This window comes from Juglans microcarpa x Juglans regia, chromosome 3S, assembly GCF_004785595.1.
Source record: "Juglans microcarpa x Juglans regia isolate MS1-56 chromosome 3S, Jm3101_v1.0, whole genome shotgun sequence".
NCBI lineage: Eukaryota > Viridiplantae > Streptophyta > Magnoliopsida > Fagales > Juglandaceae > Juglans > Juglans microcarpa x Juglans regia.
Window position 1 is genome coordinate 26,826,348 of NC_054599.1, and position 21,539 is coordinate 26,847,886.

Here is a 21,539-nt window from a genome sequence, read left to right on the forward strand (position 1 = left end):
GATCATTAATTGACATGGAAATCACATATCGATGGCTTTGAAGATTTTATCAGTCAAATTAAATGTATAACCAACCCAAAAGATCTGCAAAATAATTCACACGGGCCTCTTGAAATGATAGGAGTGCTCGGACTCGGAGTAGCTTTTTCCAAACGATAGCATGGTTTTGGCTAATAATTACTTGAGTTTCAGAATAATGATTCACTTAATTAAAAATCAAAGGGGAAATCCAAAAATAAAAATAAAAAAATTATACATTTTAGAGTTCTAGCCAGTTGAACTGCGACATTTAACTTTGAAGCCCACACACATATATTTTGGTACTATTTGATCAATCACACTATGTAAGTTTTCTGCCACCACCTTGACGTAGAATAGTAAGATAGCAGTAGTGTTGGTGCAGGATGAGGGAGAGAGAGATGATGGGTAATGAGGTTATTTAGGAAGGAAGTGAAGGGTCATTTTAATGAAGGAGTCCGCGTTATGGGGGCAACAACAGGAAAGCTGGGAGTGTCAGTACGTGTGGCGTGCATGACTGAGCAAGTGTAATGGTGAATGTTAATACCTCCAAAAATCGAATCAATATCTTCCGGCTTTCTCACGGAAAATCAAAGGAAAAGGAAAGTAGGTAAATAAAGGGAAAATATTGTGTTTGGAGAAAGTGGTAATGTTGGTACTAACGAGACTGATGAAAGATTTCGTAACACGGTAATAGCTTGGCTTTTACGGTAATCTTCACTGCGGCTGGGGGCCTCTGTGGTTTTTACTTCGTGTGTTTGATGCAGAAACTGTGAGAACCAGCTCATTTTCTGACGGGTGATTTTGGGTTGTTTCTTTAGCTTTTGCCTTTCGGTTTTTATTTTGGTGATGGTGAGTTAAAAATTCCCATTGGCAGTTCACTGTTCCACTGAATTTCCGATCTTGACGCAAAACGATTGGAATGCTGGTGTAATAGTTCGGATGGAATGCCGGTGTAATATGCCAGTCCCATTGGTGTTTGCAATTGCTTCTTCCTTGATACGGTTTTAGATTTATTGGTTTCGTTTTTGCTGATAGCCTGATACCACCTCAAACTTGGAATGCTTAATTTCACCTCATTACATGTAACTTTTTATTACACTAACCAGCTTTGTAGATTTGATATGTGGGTCTTGGTTTTTGTTGGAATTTACACGGAGAGTGGCTTTTGGGGTTCTGTGTTTATGTTTCCAACTTGATATGGAGCACATTTCTTCATGTGGGGTTTTAGGTCTTTAACATTATACAACAAAGACATGATCTTCAGCTTAAATATTTTAATAGATTTCTGTGATATACTCTGATAGATTCCTTTAGATTTCAGTTATAATTTTGTTGTGACTTTGTTGTTGGTAGTTGATGTTTGGTTGTTCATTACTATAATTAACTTCTGTTTTTTGTGATCTCTCTCCCATTTATTCCCGTACCGGTGCAAAAATAAAGAGAGATGCTTGTTGTCTACCGTTTTGGTGGTTTCTTCGACTGATGCCGAGATGCTGTTTCCGTTTCAGGTTTTTTCAAACTTCAACGGGGGAAGAAATCATACATAAATGTGCTTTGTTTGATTTGTAGATGTTGGATTTGAAACTTGGAGCTTTAAAGGCCACAAGAGGGCCTGGTGGTATGAATGCTTAAAAAATATTGGAAAACAAAGAAACAGAGTGATCAGGAAGAGAGAAAAGAAATAGTGGGGGAAGTGAGGTGGAGTCAGATTTGTGCTTGCGGGTGTCGCAAGTCTCAGCATTATTTTAATGTTAGGAGTCTGTTGGCGATGTCTCCTGGGCTGACTAGGTGCACCCGGACTCCGTGGGCTTTGCCGCCGACCAAGGAAACAGCCTCTTCTTTGCCTCTCTTGGCATTCAAGAGAGCCTTTTCTTAAAAAATTGCACAACTCCATCTTGTGTTTCCCTTTATCTCTTTCTCTCTCTTACTCAGACTCTTTGCCTCGGTTTGCTGTAAAAAAAGATTCGCTCTCATACCACCACAAGCATATATCCTTCCCCTCTTTGAGATCCTTCTTTTCTCTCTTGGAGAGCAGGAGCTTGGTTGCATTGAGAAATCTGGTCCCCACACCTGGGACTCTTCTTTCTATTTCTGGGTATTTTCCCTCGATTGAAAAGTCGATGTATGGGGATGTGTCGGGGTGACTAGCACTACTCAGTTGAGTATTAGAGAAGGCTGGTTTGAAGGTATAAAGGGTGAAGCTGATCTCTTGCTTTCAAAGATGAAGTTTATGAAACTTGGATCGAAGCCGGATTCCTTTCAGACTGATGGGAACGAATTCAGGTAAGATCTTTAAGAGATTTTTAAAACTGTGTTCCATCAATTTTCTTTTTGAATTTGTTTTGGAATTACTGGTGCTGCTTTTATGTTTGATGCATTTAGTTTGCGGTCCATTAAGGCTGTTACCGATAACTTGGCTCTTTCTACTGTTTCTCTGTTCGTTAAAAACCTCTTTGCCACCTCTTTCGCGTTAGGTTTACCGCTTAGATTGATGCTTACTGTAGCACTTTTGTTCAGGGCATTTTAAATTTAGACTGATATTTTCAAATGGGTAATGATATTTTTCAAATATCATGTCTTTATACTCGTTGCCACTATAAAGAGTTGTTTGGGGTAAATTTTAAATAGGGGCCTATTTTAATGTAACTTTTGCTGGGTTTGAAAGTTCTATTTGCTCAGCTTAGCTTTTGAGCTTGCCCATTTTGTGGCCTTAAATCTGTACTCTTTTGATGTATGTCGATTGACCTTGGATGATTTTTCTCCCTTTGCATTTGAGGTTTGATAGGCAGTGTTTTCTTTTTTGATGGATAAAAAAAAAAATTAATAAAACCAAGTTATTAGGGATAGCCTTATTATACAGAGAGAATACAAGAGAGAACACCTAATTATAAGGTAGGAACCAGAAAAATCAACAATGAAATCATGAAAACAGGCCCCATCAAGTACAATAGCAGATGCCCAAAGGAAGTGCTTTGTTTTATAATATGTTCAAAATACGTCTGAAATGAGAGAATTATTAAATTTGTAGATTGATCTTTTTTAGTTTTCATTAAATTTTCTACGTATGCTTACAAATGTTAAGCTTTTTTGACAGATGCGCACTGTTATTGTAGTATTGTTTTTCTAGTAGTTCCTCAGTTGGCATTATTTAGCAACTGGATGTTTTGAGATTCAAAAAAAATGATGGTTATTTTATCGAGTGAGTAAAAAATCATTAATTACCATTTTCATTGAATATTAATGATTTACATTTGTTCTGAAAGACTGAACTTTGGATGCATCGGTTAACCAAAAAGCTGGGGAGTTATATCTGGTCCTAGGTATAAAGGCATTAAACGCATTGAAAATTGAATTATTTCCCTTCAGGAATGGTATGGGAGAAAATGGGATCCTTTTGATTGTAAACCATCATCCAGACCATATATGGCAACCATAATACTAAACTGAGGATTCTTGTATAACTACAATAGAGATAACTTGAAGCTTGGTGTATTAGAAACTGCACTGGTGCAATATCACTTTTTGGCAAGTAATGGCGGTTTTGCCCTGCTCTGGTGAAGTAGATTCCATGTCTATTATTTTGGTGCTTGCCAATTGCCTTCCATTTAAGAGAGACTCATGTCTTCAATTGAAATTGAAGCAGGGTATTTGATTTACAGTAACTTGCTTGTATTTAATTTTTCTCAGCAACTTTACGAGAGAATATCAATATGCAGGTATGCGGCAAGTGAGCTGGCAACAGACATTGTTCTTATTGTGGGGGATGTAAAATTCTATCTTCATAAGGTACAATATTATTTCACTGAGTAGTGTTGGTATGAAATCAAGATAATCGTTTTTCAGCCCCTTTTGACTTTTTATTTCTCAAGCTCCAACTGTATTACTGTCCCCACTTTGTAGGATTTCATGATGCATGGAAGGCAGCCTATCTACTTACCCAGCATGTTTAATCTATGAAATATTTATCTTCACGGATCCTTATACAACATAACAACTTAAAAAAAAAAAATCTATTATTATATATGTAAATGATAGGCAACTAATGCGAGCATACAGAGTCACAACGAGTTGAGCTAGGTCACTTTCAAACTGTGAGTTCTTCCACGCTTATAAAGCAGACCTTTAAATCCAGACTATGACTCAGTTCATTTGGTGTTGAAAGTGTTATACATATAATTTATTACCGAGTAAAACTAAATAAAATGGTAGTAATCGACACAACTTTAGCCTATAATTAGATAATCGCTGAATTGATTAGAAAAATAAAGAAAAGGGACCAAAAAAAAGATTTGATAGTTATGAAGATGTGAAAATAATTAGTGTTAAGAGGCATTGGTTGGCATTAGCCTTAACTTATAACCATCTGTAGTAGAACCATGCCACTATGGGCTCTAATTTACACTTTGGTGATGAATTCGAGCAGATTTGGGAAAACTTGGCTCAACCCTGTTCGTTTGCATTCAAAACAACATGTCAATTTATTTTCTCTGATACCATATCTAAAATATCTGGTGTGCAGTTTCCTCTACTGTCTAAGAGTGCCCGCTTGCAGAAGTTGGTCACAACCACTACCGAAGAGAACACAGATGAAATTCACATGTCTAACATACCTGGTGGTCCATCTGCCTTTGAGATATGTGCCAAGTTTTGTTATGGCATGACTGTCACCCTCAATGCATACAACGTTGTTGCAGCTCGATGTGCAGCCGAGTACCTAGAAATGAATGAGACCATGGAGAGAGGGAACCTCATTTATAAGATTGATGTCTTTCTTAGCTCTAGTATTTTCCGCAGCTGGAAAGATTCGATCATTGTTCTGCAGACTACAAAGTTTCTGTCACCCTTATCTGAGGAGTTGAAGGTGGTCAGCAACTGTATTGAATCTATAGCTACCAAGGCCTGTGTTGATGTTTCCAAGGTTAACTGGTCTTATACCTATAATCGGAAGAAGCTCCCGGAGGAAAATGGGAATGGTTCAACCTGGAATGGTGTCAGAAACCGTCCAGTGCCAAAAGACTGGTGGGTTGAGGATTTGTGTGAGCTTGAAATTGATCTATATAAGCGTGCTCTAATGAATATTAAAACTAAAGGGATAGTTTCAAATGATGTGATTGGGGAGGCCTTGAAAGCCTATGCCTATAGAAGGTTGCCCGGTTTCAGCAAGGGTTTGATTCAGTCAGGAGATATGGTAAAGTATCGGTCAATAGTGGACACAATAGTGTGGCTGTTGCCTGCAGAGAAAGGCAGTGTCACTTGTAGTTTCTTGCTCCAGTTGTTGAAAGCCTCCATTTTTGTGGACTCAGGAGAGATGGCCAAGGTTGAGCTGGTAAGGAGAATAGGACAGCAACTGGAGGAGGCTTCTGTAAATGATCTTTTGATCCGAGCATCAGAAGAGGAAACTACCATGTTTGATGTTAGTTCAGTACAGAAAATAGTACAAGAGTTCCTAATGCAAGATCAGAATGCTGAGATTGAATCACTCGAAGAAAGCAATGAGCTTCATAAGACAAGAAGACCAGGGATTTTATCGGATGCTTCCAAGCTGATGGTAGCAAAATCGATAGATGGATACCTTGCCGAAATCTCTAAGGATCCCAACCTACCCTTGTTGATGTTTGTTGATCTTGCCAATATGGTGTCCGGTATCTGTCGGCCTGCTCACGATGGGCTTTATCGTGCCATTGACATGTATCTAAAGGTAGGAGTTTCTCAGAGGATTTTATGGTGAATATTTAAGTTTCAAATTTGATGGTGCAAAACATGGTTTGCATTTTGTTGTAGTAGGTTTCACACTAGAAGTTTAGTTAATTAAGCACTGCCGTTGAATTCAAAAATTAGTCAGTGTTATTGCTAGGAAAGTTCTACATAGAGTTGCATTTATTCACTGTGCCTTGATGCAGGAGCACCCAGGGATCAGCAAGAGCGAGAGGAAGAGGATATGCAAGCTGATGGACTGCAAGAAGCTTTCAGTTGATGCATGCATGCATGCTGTTCAAAATGAGAGACTGCCATTGCGTGTAGTTGTGCAGGTACTCTTTTTTGAGCAGGTTAGGGCTGCTGCATCATCAGGCAGCAGCACTCCTGACCTACTAAAAGGCATCAAGGATCTAAATAGCGGCTCTCATGGGAGCTCAAGATCAGCAACAACAAACACAGAGGAAGACTGGGATGCAGTGGCGACAGCTGAGGAGCTCAAGGCACTAAAGGGGGAGCTAGCTACTTTAAGGTTGGCCAATGGAGTTGGAGGCAGTGAGAGGAACGATGATGGTAAAGGTAATGTTGACAAAGCTGCCATTTACAAAATGAAAGGGCTGCTCAAGTCAAAGAAGATCTTTGCCAAACTGTGGTCTAGCAAAGGGGGACAAGGTGACAATAGTGGCTCGGATTCATCAGATAGTCTTGGTTCTGCCAACCCAGAGGAAGTTAAATCAACACCTTCCCGAAATAGGAGGCATTCAGTATCTTAGATTCAATTGACAGAAATAGTGTTGGTGGGTTCTTTTGGGCCTTTTGCTTTCTTAATGACATTAGCAAACTTCAACAGTAGTGCTTATCGTTTAATGTAGCAAAAATGAAGTGCATATAGATTTTAGATGAGGAGTTGAGAGTTGGTTTTGCTAAGAAATTTACTGTTAGTAGAGAAATTTCTCACTTGAGGGAATAACAAAGAAGGGTAACCGGTAGATAAGTCAAATGCCCAAAGAGGTAAGAGTTGTTGCCATTTAAAAGGGTGTTTTGAAGAAGACTTGCAACCACAATACAAAAGCTGTGGATCATATAAAAAAACAAAAAATACTTTCAAGTCCCATTCATGAAAAAGAATCCCCCATTGCACTAAAGAGATTTATCCATCCCCACTCGGGGTAGGGTTAATTCAATCTTTAGGAGTTGTAGGTTCATCTTAGAAGCAAAGGAAAAATGAAGCTAATCTAATTATGATTAACATATCATATGACAAAACCTAGAATAATCATCAATGAAAATATAGCTCAAAACGTGCAACTATTGCCCCGATTTGGGGCAATAACTGTGTTCAAGTCCAAGCTACAAAACCGTGAATTTCTTACCCGAAGTCTTTGGCCCAGCTCCAATGCGCAACACTCCGTCTAAATCAGCTTGTCCTGCGCCCATAAGTTATTTGAAAGTTTGTGTCACCTTACCTATTTTTCATTCATTAATGATCCTTTTGTGATGCAAAATATGTTTTTTCTTTCTTTCTGACAATCATCTTTTACAGGATCTTGGTCACAAATAAATTTTGCCAAAATAAATTAGTAAATTAACGTGATTTGATATGATATGTCAAATTATAAAATTCTTTTTATTGTAAAATAAATTTAATATATCACATAAAACCATGTCAATTTATGAGTTTATTTTTATAAATTTTTTTTTGTGACCGTAACATTTATATTTCCAAAGAATTAAGCATAATATGCTTGCACTTGTTATCACAAGTGACCAAAAAACAAAACTGTAAGTCTGGACAGGCTATTTTATTCTATATTTTATCTGGTCCTTAAGCTGATAATTAAACGCAAAACACAAATTTATTATCATACAAGAAGTTCAACACAACGTTATAAATCCCTCATATATCAAAGAGTTATGCTATTTTTACATGTAGCGCATAAACACACTGCTTATTATGTTTCCACGTAAATTAAAAAAAAAAAAATTCAAAAAAGAAAAAACACAAAGACCACACATTTCTTGCTCATGCCTCCGATAAATCTACTAAAAACCATGTCCATTGCCATAGGTCCTATCCTGAATAGGTTTGAATTCCTGTCGATGCTAAGACGGAGGAATATTCATATCTGAGAGATGGCTCATTAGTAACAAGAAAACAAAGCTTGGAGCACCGGGGCCGGAGATGTTTGACCTCTATAAAGCCTTCAGTGCAATGAATACAGACAAGCAAAGATACAGCCGACATGTTTTGTACGGGCGCTTACATGGAAAAAGACACGAGGACGGACGGTTCGGTGTCCCCGGCAGCGCACGTTAGTGTTGGGTTTCCTTTGTTCCTTACTTCCGCATGTGCCGGAAATTTAACGTGAGCCGTTCTGACCAAAGTAGTCAAATTCCTCTACTTCATTGATGGGGGAGTTCAAGATAATCGTATCTGTTACAGCTAGAGAAATCTTGATAGGTAGTCGTCAGTCTTTGCTTAACTCGGGCCTTTCACGACATGGCATCAAAACAATCACATTTGACGAACCGAAGAGCACTTCAGAATAAAAGAATATAGTGATGAACTATTTAACAGTGATCCGAAGAACATCATATATATACAAATACAATTTTTGTTTTTGCCTGATGGTGGATGAGTACTTGTGTACATCTATTAGTCAGAAGAAGAGTGATTTTCTGTAATCTTCAGATACTAAGTTACATGGCAAAGAAGAGACCAAAACAGGTTCCAGAAACGCCAAATAAGAAGCCAATGCCGCCGTGGAAAAGGGTAAGGTTGCTTGTAATGTTAGAATTAATAGTGAATGGTCAAATAAGATCAGTTCTACACACGTGTAGTCAGGCTGCTGGTAGTCGGTGCACGGTTAAGTTGTATTATATGTGTTCTCAAGCTACAGTCCTTGACCTGTTGGGAATTTAAGAAAGTGATGGATAAGATCACAAAATGAAAAGTTGTATGTGAAAAAATAATAATAACAATAAGAGAGCTAAGTTTACCTGCATGGCTGCCAAAGCAGACAAAAAATCTTTGGATTGTTCAAGCAAAACCTGTTCTTTTGCAGTCACCTTCACCAGTTCGGTCACCAAGGAGTTCATATCCTCCACCTGTGAGTGACAAATGGTTTCAGATATATGAGTTGATGCGAAGCACATGCAATGGCTTTCAATCAACCTATTTGATATTAGCATTTCTCAGTATCCATATTTTCAGTATCATGCCAAGGCTGCAACAAAATTTGAAACAGTTTATTTTCCACCATTAGGGTGGAGTATCGATAACAAGCAAGAAAACATTTTGCTGTCGGTGTTTTCAGAGTCAGGTTCGCAGGATTCAGCACATCCAAATGGGTACCATTCTTCCCCAAACTTAAAAAAAAATGACTCCTTTGAAAGCTCAGCTGAAACATTTTTGCACAACAAAGACCAATGATGGATTAAATGTAAGTAACAGGTTGGGACTGAATTGAAGCATGAGGCAACTTCTGGAGACTCTTGTATTTGGTGTTTTGACAGGCAATCTGTCTCATTAAGAGACAACAAATTGCAGCACTCCCATATTTAAGCGAGTTTATTAGAAAAATATAGGATTCACAGTCTAGAGGCGATTGTCACCCTCACAAGTTCAACTGAGGGAGCAATGATGCCTTTCGATGTCATTTATACCCTCTTTCAGTTACGAGTCATTGTATCCTTGCACCATGATATGTTTAAAGAGGACTAAATGAACAAAAGATAGAACTCCTTGTCCAGCTATGATCCTGGTCTCAATCAATCTGTTCATATAGGAATTAAACAAAGTCAACATTCAGAAATTTGCTTGCGCTTTGGACTGATAGGTTTATGTTTTACAAGCCATATCAAAAGCTGTCTTTTTTCTAAAATAAGGTTAGAACCACCATTATAGTATGCATGAAGAGTTAAAAACTTTAATTACAGGAGTCTTAAATAAATTCCAGAACTACATTTTACATCATATAGGATAAGTTCTGAAACTACATATTACACCATGTAGGAATAAATATATAAAAAGCATGCTAAGTGGTTCTTGTATAACAAATTTCTTTGAGACTCGTTAAGATAATATGAGGTGCCAGAAAGTTTAGTACTTGCAGGTTTCATAATGCATGCCTCGGTGATTCATAATGCAAGTCTGACATTCATTTAGAATACCAAACTGAAAGATTTATGAGGAATCAAACTTTCTAAGTAGCTCCTTTAAAGCCACTACATATTTTAATGAAGTCTCATTATTATTATTTTTATAAGTCTTATTAAAAAACAAAAGAGCACTTTTAAAGCAGATATGGACTAATTTGTTCATTAACTCAGTCAAAGTCATTAATAATTGTAGGTCACATCTCTGATTTCGCAAAAATCAATCTTGTCCATAATTCTTCAATTCCTATCTAAATAATTCCTACCCTATATGTATCAAATATGCTAAGTTGCATGAGCACTTGATTTCTATCTTCCTTCACTTTCTAAGTAGCTCCTTTAAAGCCACTACATATTTTAATGAAGTCTTATTAAAAAACAAAAGAGCATTTTTAAAGCAGATATGGATTAATTTGTTCATTAACTCAGTCAAAGTCATTAATAATTGTAGGTCACATCTCTGATTTCGCAAAAATCAATCTTATCCATAATTCTTCAATTCCCATCTAAATAATTCCTACCCTATATCTATCAAATATGCTAGGTTGCATAAGCACTTGATTACTATCTTCCTTCACTACTATAACTATAAATCACAAGGTCAGATGTGGAAAATCTGAAATGTCTCGGTCAATCAATTAGCATTAATAAAGAATAAAGCAAAGAAAATGATGTAATATATATGGGTCAAGTTGAATGGCTTGGAAATAAAACCTCTCCAAAGTATTGCGGTTTCACCCGAATGCAAAGGAATTCCTGTATAAACTATGATCACATGCTTGCTGCCAGGAAAATGTTCAGGGCAAGGTAATTCTACCTTCCAATTTTGCGCACATATTTTTACTCCTATATTATGACTAAGGTTTATGCTGGCTATCACCTATGCCAAAGCCCCTTCATTCTCAGTGCTATGGATCAGCAGAGCAAAAGAAGTAGAACACTGTCGGTGGATTTTTTTGCTCAAAGCCTTGTAACATCTAGGATAAAATTAAAAATTTCTTGTAATAGCAGCACTTTATTTCAGAATGTTTGAGATACAATTTACAATGTCATTAACTGCACACAGCTTTGTAAATGGAAAAATAATTTGCTAGACCAAGAATGGAATCACCTTTGACAAAAGAGAGTACATTGAGGATGCCATTGCCTGCATCACATCAACTGCCGAGCCCAAAGCATCCTTTAAGTTTTGAATATCAGCCTGATAAAAATAAAACCAGATTGATTCACAACTTCAACAACAAATGTTTGAGCCTTTGAAAAGCTAATAATTATCTCAAGGCTCTGGGCTGAGTACCAGGAGAATCTACAAAACCAAGAAAATGGAAAAAGGTACATACTACGGCTTTTCCAACAACTGGAAGACGGAAAGTACTGGCCCTCAAAGCTTCAGTTGCTCCTTGCAAAGAATTAGAGTGATCTCTATCTAAAAGGGACCATTCTTCCAAATGATTCATCTACATTCACCAAGCATAACAAACTTCATTGTAAAAACTGGAATCATATATCAGGTGCAGCTCTCCTTCAACAGAACTACAGACTCAGAGAGAGAGCATAGCAACATATCATAACCTTATAATTACAAAAAGTAAAGGAACCAAACCTACAAAAGAAATGCATAGTAGTTGGAGTCGGTGCTCGCCTATGGACCCATGGGGGTAACTTTTTTTTTTTTACAAGTTATTTCATTGATATAAAGATAGGCATAGCCCAGGTACACCCATGGGGATAACTCTTTTACAAATGAAGTCAGATTTTTAATGGAGCAAGAAACCTTATCAAAGATTAATAATTACTAACAAATAAATGAACAAGGTCCTACCATGTTCTACTATATATATATATATATATATTCAGGAGTGAGAGGAGATGCACAGCTAGAGTGAAGCTTGATTTAGAAGGAAGAAATTAATACACAACAAATCATTCTACATTGCTAACAGCGTTAGTGTTTTATGGTGTATTGCTAGGCTCATCCGAAGTGCACCAAACATTTCTACATTAAATGGATGTGGATGACCAAGCCTGTCCCACATTTGAAGAACTGGGTATTTAAGAGCCAAGGGGAACAAGCATAAAACCGATTGCAATATTGTAAAGTTGTCAAACTTACTTGTCCCGAGGATGGAAGCTAGCTTTCTTACCATATGCATGTTTTTTTTTTTTTTTTTTTTCAATTATAAAAAAGTAAAAGTTCAGAATCTTACTTGTCCCCTAAGGATGGAAGCTAACTTCAGTTTTTGCCTCAGCAATAGCAATTTGATTCTTTTAAGTGTGACAGTGTGTCGTAGTTCTGAGATAGTTACCCATGCATTCCACAGATTTTTCTGATACAAAGAATAAAGTTAAAATAAGACCAGTGGACTAAATATTGCACTGACCATCCTGCAAAATATAGCAGCTAACTGATTGCATTACATCTTATGCAGCCACAGACGCCACCATGAAAAATGCTTGGGAGGTGACAGCAAGCTCTAAGATGAAAAACAATGCCCTAGTGTGGTTAAAACAATCCAACATTGACAAGAAATACAAACAGAAATTATTAATGTCTGACGAAATCAATGCAACAACTAGGAAGTCCAGTCCAGATTCATTCAGTGGGCGCAATAGAGGTCAAACTGCTTACTTGGGAAAAAGGAAAGAAAGAAAAAGAGCTCAAACAATCTCACAACAAAACTAATAAAGATGAGCTTGATTGAAAACCAACAGATAAAGTTAAACCTAGCTGTCATAGGATCACAGATTCATTCAAACCAGAATACGTCTACAAACCCATTCATTAGTGGAGCTTGACTAAAACAAGAATGTACTACTAAAAGACAACAAATTTTATTAGTGAAATAAAAATATGCTCTTAAGGATAAAATAATTCATGCGATGTAAATGAGATATGCTGTTTACCACTTACTTACATCTTTAGCAAGATACAATTTTGAGCTCAAACCGTGTACCATTAATTAGTTACCATAGAAACCTCAACGACTTCTTATTCAAGCCCTCAACACCTGGTCACCGTTAAATAATTGGCACCACAAATAACCTTATGGTCTTTTCTTCTAAAAGTTTTATTTCCATACTAAAATTACTACGACTAACTTAACGGTAAATCCAAAATGCCAATGAATAGCTTTTCTTAGGCTTAGCTAACACGAGTTCCATGAGTTTAGAACGGTCGGGCACAGAGACTAAAGAACTATAATTTGCAAAAAATACGTCTTCATAGTTGGAATACTAGTGGCATGTCTGACGGAAATTATGTCCACAAAAATAATGATTGAATTAGACGAAATCCGTATATTCGAAATGATGCAATGTAAAGCACAATAACCGTACCTCAGCATCCAGCTTCTGCAACATGAAGATAGCATCTGCCCTCGCATTTGCAAATCGCCATTGCAAGTAACGGTTATGTAGAAGCCTCAACAAGTGTGCATCAACAATACGATCTTCCCCCATCTTCCCTCTCCGCATATCCACAGAGAAACTGAGAATCGAAGGTGTACCGTTTGGGTTACTATTCAATGAGCCAGCATTCCTGACCCGAGAAGGACTAGGCATCCCCCTTGATGGGGACGAAGCTGAAGATGTCCAAAGCTTACTTGGTGATGCAGGCCGTGTGGCTCCTCTAATAGGTGAATCCATTGTCCTTGGAGACAACAATGGGCCATCGCTAGCAAACTTTTTCGACTGAACAAACTTTGCTGGGACAGTCATTCTCGACCCAGGGCTCGTCAATAATGGTGAGCCTGGATCCTGCAGGCGCCTCAAGCGACTATTTGTCTCCTGCCAAAACCTTGCCGACACAAAAATCCCTCGAGGCCCCCCACCTCTTCCCTTGGAAACAACACCACCACAATCTTGCACTCCGGAAGTGCTGCCAGAGGACACACTATCTGTATCAGATGCAGTGAGATCAGAAGGCACAGAAGATTCATTTACTGAATTGGCATCCGGGTTTTGCTGAACACCTTTCAATAACTCAGCAGCGTTGCCCAAATCCAAGCTCAATCTCCCATCAAACGAGGCCCTCCGACTCTCATCAATCACCATTGAATTCTGCACTGCCCGAACAACCTTCCCAGATCCCACTCCAACCATCTTCTTATCAACAACACCATTTCGAAAATCCAAACTCCTCGACAATATCGGATTATTCAGACCCGAAATAGTCGAGTTCGCTTGTCGGGTCCTTCCGGCCAACGATGCTGCTCCAATGGCTTCGAATTCTCCACCTGATCTCCTCCTCTAACAGGGGTCCCTCTTCGCCTCTCCGGAGTACCCTTCCTCGCATTGCCCAAGCTCGGCGTTTGTGCCTTCGTCTTGCTAATTGGAAGTGAAAACGCCTCACCCTGAAACGACACTGATAAACTCCGAGTAGAAGTGACCAAAAGCTTGGTAGCCGCTGATACCTCAGCGGCATTGCCGTATTTCGAGTCGGGGATTGGCGTCATGGGCCGAGACGTAATGGGTCTCCTCCGGTCCACCGACTGGGACCGTTTCGTAGCCGTAGACGAGGGTAATGAGGTCGATACAGGGGTGGAATTGGACGAGCGAGAGAGCAAAGGAGATGGAAATCTTCTAGAAGTCGAAGAAGAAGAAGTGGTCGTGGTTGTTGTAATTGTGGAAGTGGAAGTGGAAGTAGATGTGGAAGGAGAGGGAGACATATACCTGGAAGAGACTTGTCTGCCTCTGGGTCTTCTAGGACGATTTCCAAGGCCATTGTCTTTCTCCGGAGGTAGCAGTGGGGTTCTTAGAAGATGGGCTTGTTGGCCATCTTCTTGTCGGGAAATGGTTTTGGGGTTTGTGGAAGCAGTTGCCTCAGAAACGGCTGCTACCATTATAGGACTTTTTTGGAACTCTCTCTCCCTCTCACTCTCTCTCACATTGTCTCTGTAACAAAGTGCTTCTATTTCAATCCTCCCAAAACCCACTGTTTCTCATGGCCAAGACAACCCGCAAAGAGAGATCAAGGATCTTAGCAATAAATGAAAGGGAAACAAGGGGCTTGTGGAGGATTCAGCATTATTCGGGGTCCAGCGGAGGAGGAAGAAGTGTAATATCTTCTGGGTTGAGAGAGAGAGAGAGAGTTGGTGAGGCCGTGAGGGTGAGAGTTGGGGGGGCTCGCAGGTGTGCTTTTTGGTTTTGCGTTTGGGTTTTAGTGAATCTTTGGATGGACGTTACATTATTCTAATCAACATATGCTAAATTAAAACTAATTAAACAATGCATTTAATGGTTCCCTCATATTTTTTTTCCAAGAAATTCACATGAACTGTTATTTCTTACTTCTTACTTTCACTTATTTAACTGTATTTTCCATAACATAGGAATCATTCCTTCAATCTGAAACTAAGAAGCGTTACGTAATTTATGTTGATCTCTGCTATATGCAAACCTGACAAAGTCTGCGTGTGAGCTATGAAGCCCGTGATAGCATCTTTAGGAAGACAAGGATGAAAGAAATACAGATAGAATCTAATTGAGTAATACAATATACATGAAATATATAGATTACACATGATTTACCCATTTAGCCATTCGAGGTTTTGATCTAATTTACTCGGTCATTGCCTTTCCCAGCTACACTAATATTGATACCATGTGCCAGTTCTGGGATCTTTCACTTGATTAATGTAAAGCCAAAAGTGACATAATTAAAATTTTAGGCAATCAGATGGTTCAGAGTCATTTTGATCTCTCCTAAAGTTTCTTTCTAAAAACAGATTCACTTTTTATATTGATTTTTCGAATTAACTAAGAGATTGAAATTATGCAAAACAGAACACATGAGGTCTGTTTATCTTCTTTGCATACCAGACCAGGAATAAAAGGTCCTCAATGCAGATGAAAGTGCACAGCTTTATTTCTTTGCTGTTCTTCTGCATATTTGGTGGGTAAAAGTCTTTCTTTTTTTGATTTGTTTTAATTAGTGAAGTTACTGATTAGACTGAAGATACAGTTACTGCAGATGTTAGAGAGAAAGGGAGAGATTACCTCAATAAGAAAGACATGAATGAGCTAACCTCCTTGAAAATGGCTCTCAAACAAAGTAGTGGTTGATGGGGGGTTAATGAAATTGCGACAACCTTAACCAAATCAGATTTTAATAATTTCACTGTTGTGATTTTTGCAAGCCAAGCTATAACACCCATTATTAAATTAACAAAACTCATATAAAGATGCCACATATCTTTCAGTCTCTATCTTCTATATGTCTATAATCTTTGTGTACATGTTTGCATCCCTTGCTTTCAATGCAGTTCTACCTCTTTGAATACACTGCTCTTTAACTTTTTTCCCCCTTTGTCTCAACCTTCTCAAACTCACCAGCATCTTGTATTTTCAGTCTTCTCTAGCTTCTACATCTTGCATGGTCCACTTGGATCTAAGTAGTTGACAAACCTCAAGCAAGCCATCTGATCTTTCTTTTTTTTTTTTTTTTTTGACAAATAAGTTATAACCCTGGGCAATTATTCATATAGCAAAAAGTCTTTCTTTTATTAATATGGAAATCAATGTGTCCATGTCCAAGATAGTTGACTGGTTGTGACTTTGTGCAGAAATTGGTCTACTATTATAGGTGAGGGGGCTGCAAATAGACTACTTGAACAAATACTACAAATTAAAAGGCAAAAGAAAAAGGGAATAAAGACAGATTATTCTCTACGTTATGTTAAAACGACATTAACCCATTCCATCACTCAATTTTACCTTAATACTTTTCAATGTCGTTTCGAGAAAACCAATGATAAAGCTCATGAGGGGAAAAATCTTAGACATATTATTTTTTCTAAAATGTAAAATTTAGGTCTCATTTGGTTGTTAAACTCATCTGAGTTCAATTCAGTTCAGTCTAATTTTAAGTTAAGTCTAACATCTAAATATTCAACTCTTAAATTATTAAACTCATGTCAACTCAAAACCTCTTTACATGTAGAATTCACAATTTTTTTCAATTCAATACTTCTGAGACTCATAATTTTTTTCAACTTTTCATAAATACCTCTTTACGCGTGAAATTAATATCTCATTTGTTTTTAGACTTCAAAGTATATATCGACAAAAAGCTCTGACCAAGAGCAAGGTATTGTCAAAAGCTATTGATTAAACTATGAATCTAATAATATAGCTATTACTGTAAGTGAATAACCAAGTATTGCCAATCAAAATTAATGATTATATCACTAAACGACAATCATGAACCTGCAGTTAGAAACCAAACCCCATTCAAGTTGAACCACCTTGATATTCATTTCACCCATCATTTACAAACACGAGGGGAGAAAAAAGAAAAAGACAGGTAAAAAGAATGAGGTCTAATAAAGCTAGGGCTATATTATGAAATGATGTTAGCTTTGGAGTTTTGGAAGCCATGTGACTTAAGGTACACCCCATAGAATAATTAGTTTAAAAGTAACACACCTACTAAGTGATGTTTGTTTAATAGGCAATAACATATTCAGTTTGCTTTGTACATAATTACTAACTCAGGGGGAATGATTTTGTCTCCACCCTGTAGCTTTCTCATACATTGCTTCTCCTTTCCACTTCATACCCACATAAAAAGAAAGAACTGTATTTTTGTTTGCCAAGAAAAGACAATCTTTAGACTCGAGGTGGTGCTCAGGTTGGAGTTAGAATTTTCACAGTTTCTTAGAACCAAAGAATCAATGGGAGTTCAAAACAGATATTTTGGAAGAAGTTAATGATTTGGAGAACAGACAAGCACACCCCCCCCCCCCCCCCCCCCCCCCCGCCTTCGAATATGATAAGTTGTGATGGGCAACTTAACAATTGTTGGCACATGCCAGTCTTCATCTTTGTAATCTTCAAGCTGCCCACCATCAAGATGGCAAAAAAATCGACAATTCTAGGCTTACATCAGTAGTTTGATTGGTTAGAGATTGATACAGATGCAGTCGGCAATGGTACAAATACTCTGATCATCACACATCTGGTCGAGGCGTAGAACACAGAAGGAGATTAACCACCAGTTGTGTAGACTTACTTGAAGACAAAATTATTAGAACGAAAAGATGCTTTAAACACTACTGTTTGCCTTCAGAGATAAATATAAAACTTTAAAAACTTTTCTCAAGTTTTGTATGGTGAGACATTCTTTAAGAGTAATGTTAGATACAAGTCCTAAATAGACAAATCTCATATAAGCGTTTTATAAAACAATGGGTCTCACTAATAAATAATAATTTTTTTTTACAATTTTTTAAAATGAGGTCTACTTTTTTACAAAAGCTCGTATAGGACTTGTCTATTTGAGATTTGTACAAATCATTTCTTATTCTTTAAAAACAAACACCCATTTTTTACTTTTTTTTTTTTTTTTTTTCCTCAGTTCATCTCTTATTATTTTATCATTGTTCATTGATTGTACTATGTAACTATGCACAAAAAGTTACATCCGACCCTCTCCTTTCTCTCTCTCGTGTTGCCCTCTCGGCAGTAAAGCCTATTGATACGTAATGCGAATTGACGATGTCCGTTGTCTGCTTATCTCGTTCGGGTCGTCTCCCATTGATTGAATTGACGCCCGTACCCTTGACTATTCAAATACCGTTTGTATTGTACGTGAGAGATGATATTTTTTCTTCCCATCTTTTTCAAATACTATTTCATAAAATATTATCCAAAAAAACACATAATAATTGATGGGTCCCAGTTTTTCTTCTTTATCAAATATTACAAAAAAAGTCAAAAATCTTTGCCTCGCATCTCTATAAACAAACACACACATTTTAACAAAACTATCCCATCTCATCTCATCTCATCTCAATTCATATATTTTAATACTATTCATACATATCTAAAAAAATTTTACCTCAACTTATCTGTAAAAAAACAATCGAGGTTAAAGTAGCTTCCCACCATAGCTTCTAAGAAAAGTTTCAGAAAATATATCCACTTCACAATCACAACATTGAACGCCTGAACAAATGCTAAAGTTGAGCAGCACCAACTTACTGCAAAAATAAAAAGCTAAAAGGCTGCGGTCTTTTGCCTTTGCTTTTTAAGAAGTTGTTAATACGTCGTTAAGTCTGCTGCCGTAACCAAAGAGCTCAGGTCACCTAATTTTCATTAGGTTTCAAAACGACAGCGGACAGCCCCAAGTGAAATTCAAAAAAGTCAACGGAGCAATTTCGTAGTCAAGTGTGTTAAGAGTACATGTTACATCATTTAATCCTTAAGTTACAACAACATTACTTCTCTCTAGTAATAGAAGCTCCTACAGTCATATCTCCATCACTTTGCTTGCGGATTAAACATTGGAACCCAACAATTATTGGATCCCCTCCCTTTACACTCTTTCTTCCTTTTTTTTGCTTGCAACAGTCCACAACTTCTACTTACGATTGCACTTACACGTTACTATTCAATCACGACTTTAGTAGGAAAAGTGGGGGTTTTTTTTTTAAGGAATATTGGTAAACTCATCATTCAAAATCATAACGAGGCTTTGCTCCGTTGGTATGGTACAAGAAAATATCTATATTTTGACCCTTTTTTTTTATTTTTTTAGATATAGGTTGAGATAAAATGAAATGATTTTAGATAAAATTAAAAGTTGAATAAAATATTATTAGAATATTATTTTTTAATATTATTATTGTTTTGAGATTTAAAAAAGTTGAATTGTTTATTATATTTTGTGTAGAAATTTGAAAAGTTATAATGATGAGATGAAATAATTTCACTATCCAAACGGAACCTAATTTTTTTTTTTTTTTTTACAACTAAGAAGATATTTTATTAATATAAAGATAGGCATGACCCAAATATACAGAAAGTATACATGCGATTACACCTATTTAAGAATTAGAAATTATAGATATCCGATTTGGATAGTGAAAATATTTCATCACATCTTATTATATCACATCACATCATTACAATTTTTTTGAATTCTCACATAAAATATAATAAATAATTTAATTTTTTCAAATCTTAAAATAATAATAATATTAAAAAATAATATTTTAATAATATTTTATTTAACTTTTAATTTTTATTTAAAATTATCTCATCTCACTATCTGACCTAATCATTGTAGGAATAAATAATATATTCACAGTTCACACTCTTATCTCGTGAGCAACATACTCCTTTTGTGAACACTTTCAAGAAAGCAAATAAAAGAGTATGCAGAACAAATATCAAGTCATGAATGCTGGTGGGTACGTTCCTATGTCCTACTAAATTTATACGGTATAAGTAGGCACAAAAGTACGAGTAGAAAAGGGGTCCCACCCCAACAACGAAATCAAATCTCTAAAAAGGTTACTTTGGATGTGAAATAAGTTGAATTAAATTGTAAATAGTAATATTTTATAAGTTTTGTTGAGATAAGTTTAATTTTTTAAATTAAAATGTATAAAATAAGTTAGATAAATTTAAATTTTTTTATACAAAATTAAAAAAATAATAAATCTTATCAATGATTAATTTAAAATGAATTGAGAAGAGATTAGTTTGGTTCAACAAAAGCACAACCTAAAACCCCCTCCTGAGGTCTGTTTCAGTTACTAGTAGAGTTGCAGCCTAAAAAACACGTACCCATTTTCTCGGTATGGTACTCGAGAGATTTGGATAGATGGTGTGAATTCAAGGGTTTAATAAAGGTTTATTTTCTATCCGTTGGTCCAATGAATCTCTTTCTTATGGGCCTAATGAATCATGAAATATAGAAGCATATATTATTCAAAAGCCGTACCCCACATGACCACACATCATTTCTTCGAGAGAAATGATAAATGCAGTCTTAAGTATGCAAGTATCGTGTAATAATTTTTTTAATATAGGACCCACATAAAACAAAAAGTAATTTTTTAATAATAAACTCCACTTTATTTCAAAACGACTGCATAAGCACTCCACGACTGTATGTAATATTAATTCAACACATTATTTCTAGAACAAGGTAGAGGCACCACAAAGAAATTGGGAACGAGACCACTACAACGTCTAAAACAGTGATAATGTTAACACAAATGATTTTTCATCATTGATCCAAAATGTTTGTTAAAAACTTGAAGTTGAATTCAAGTTAATGAATTGCTTTGGCCTCCTATATAAAGGTTAGCTTAGGAGGCCAAGACAATCCAAAATACAACTCTAATGAGTTTATATTCTTTTTGAATGTATAAATTTTAATTATATTATAATTTGGGTCAAAAAAAAAAATTTTAGACCCAAAAATAATTTATAGACCCAATGGGTCATTAGATTGAGTGAGAGGCGGGACGGGGTGCGGTTTCAATCCCAGCCACTGGTACTAGGGCGGAGTTGAAAACCCTCCCCGCATGGTGCGGGGCGAAGTGCAGGGATGGGTTCACCACGCCCCGCGCAATGCAGGTACCCCTAACGAATGCTGAGAAACGAGGAAAATATCAATGGGAAGAAGATGTACATTGCTGCCAGGTCATGTTTTTAAAAAAGACCCGACTATAACCCAGTACCCGAATCGGGTAGGTTTGGATTTTGGCAACCCGGGTTCCGGCTCGAGTTTGATCTGGGCCAAAACCAGGAACAATAATCTAATTTTTCGGGTTCCGGACCGGGTCGGGGAAAAATTCCAGCATGATGAACCGTCTTAATTATACTCATGAGAAAAGAAACAGATAATAATTAAAAAAATAACGATAGCAACA

The 21,539-nt window shown here is 36.8% G+C and overlaps 2 protein-coding genes across 8 annotated transcripts; one reads left to right on the top strand and one right to left on the bottom strand.

The window, feature by feature from the left end:
* Positions 1–308: 308 nt before the first annotated feature.
* On the top strand, positions 309–6,618 carry LOC121256997 (BTB/POZ domain-containing protein NPY2). Of its 7 annotated transcripts, none has more exons than XM_041157834.1 (5): positions 309–1,249; positions 1,530–2,304; positions 3,738–3,807; positions 4,541–5,719; positions 5,922–6,618. In XM_041157834.1, the coding sequence occupies exons 2-5, from the start codon at positions 2,243–2,245 to the stop codon at positions 6,486–6,488; spliced, it is 1,878 nt and encodes a 625-aa protein (XP_041013768.1). In that variant the 5' UTR covers positions 309–1,249; positions 1,530–2,242; the 3' UTR covers positions 6,489–6,618. The 7 variants fall into 7 exon arrangements, with proteins under 7 accessions (XP_041013768.1, XP_041013769.1, XP_041013770.1 ...); XM_041157835.1 differs by having other exon boundaries at positions 309–973; XM_041157836.1 differs by having other exon boundaries at positions 309–870.
* Positions 6,619–8,262: 1,644 nt separating this feature from the next.
* On the bottom strand, positions 8,263–15,053 carry LOC121256996 (QWRF motif-containing protein 2-like). Its single transcript, XM_041157833.1, is given in 7 exon segments — positions 8,263–8,623; positions 8,716–8,823; positions 10,985–11,074; positions 11,214–11,330; positions 12,081–12,200; positions 13,210–14,051; positions 14,054–15,053. Coding segments are annotated over 7 exon segments (2,019 nt in total). The 5' UTR covers positions 14,715–15,053; the 3' UTR covers positions 8,263–8,542.
* Positions 15,054–21,539: the final 6,486 nt, after the last annotated feature.

Excerpts from the sequence above, each read along its gene's own strand:
- LOC121256997 (XM_041157834.1), top strand. The coding sequence starts at position 2,243 with ATGAAGTTTATGAAACTTGGATCGAAGCCGGATTCCTTTCAGACTGAT. Across the intron at positions 3,808-4,540 it reads TAAAATTCTATCTTCATAAG|TTTCCTCTACTGTCTAAGAG; the intron begins GTACAATATTAT and ends TCTGGTGTGCAG. Across the intron at positions 5,720-5,921 it reads CCATTGACATGTATCTAAAG|GAGCACCCAGGGATCAGCAA; the intron begins GTAGGAGTTTCT and ends GCCTTGATGCAG.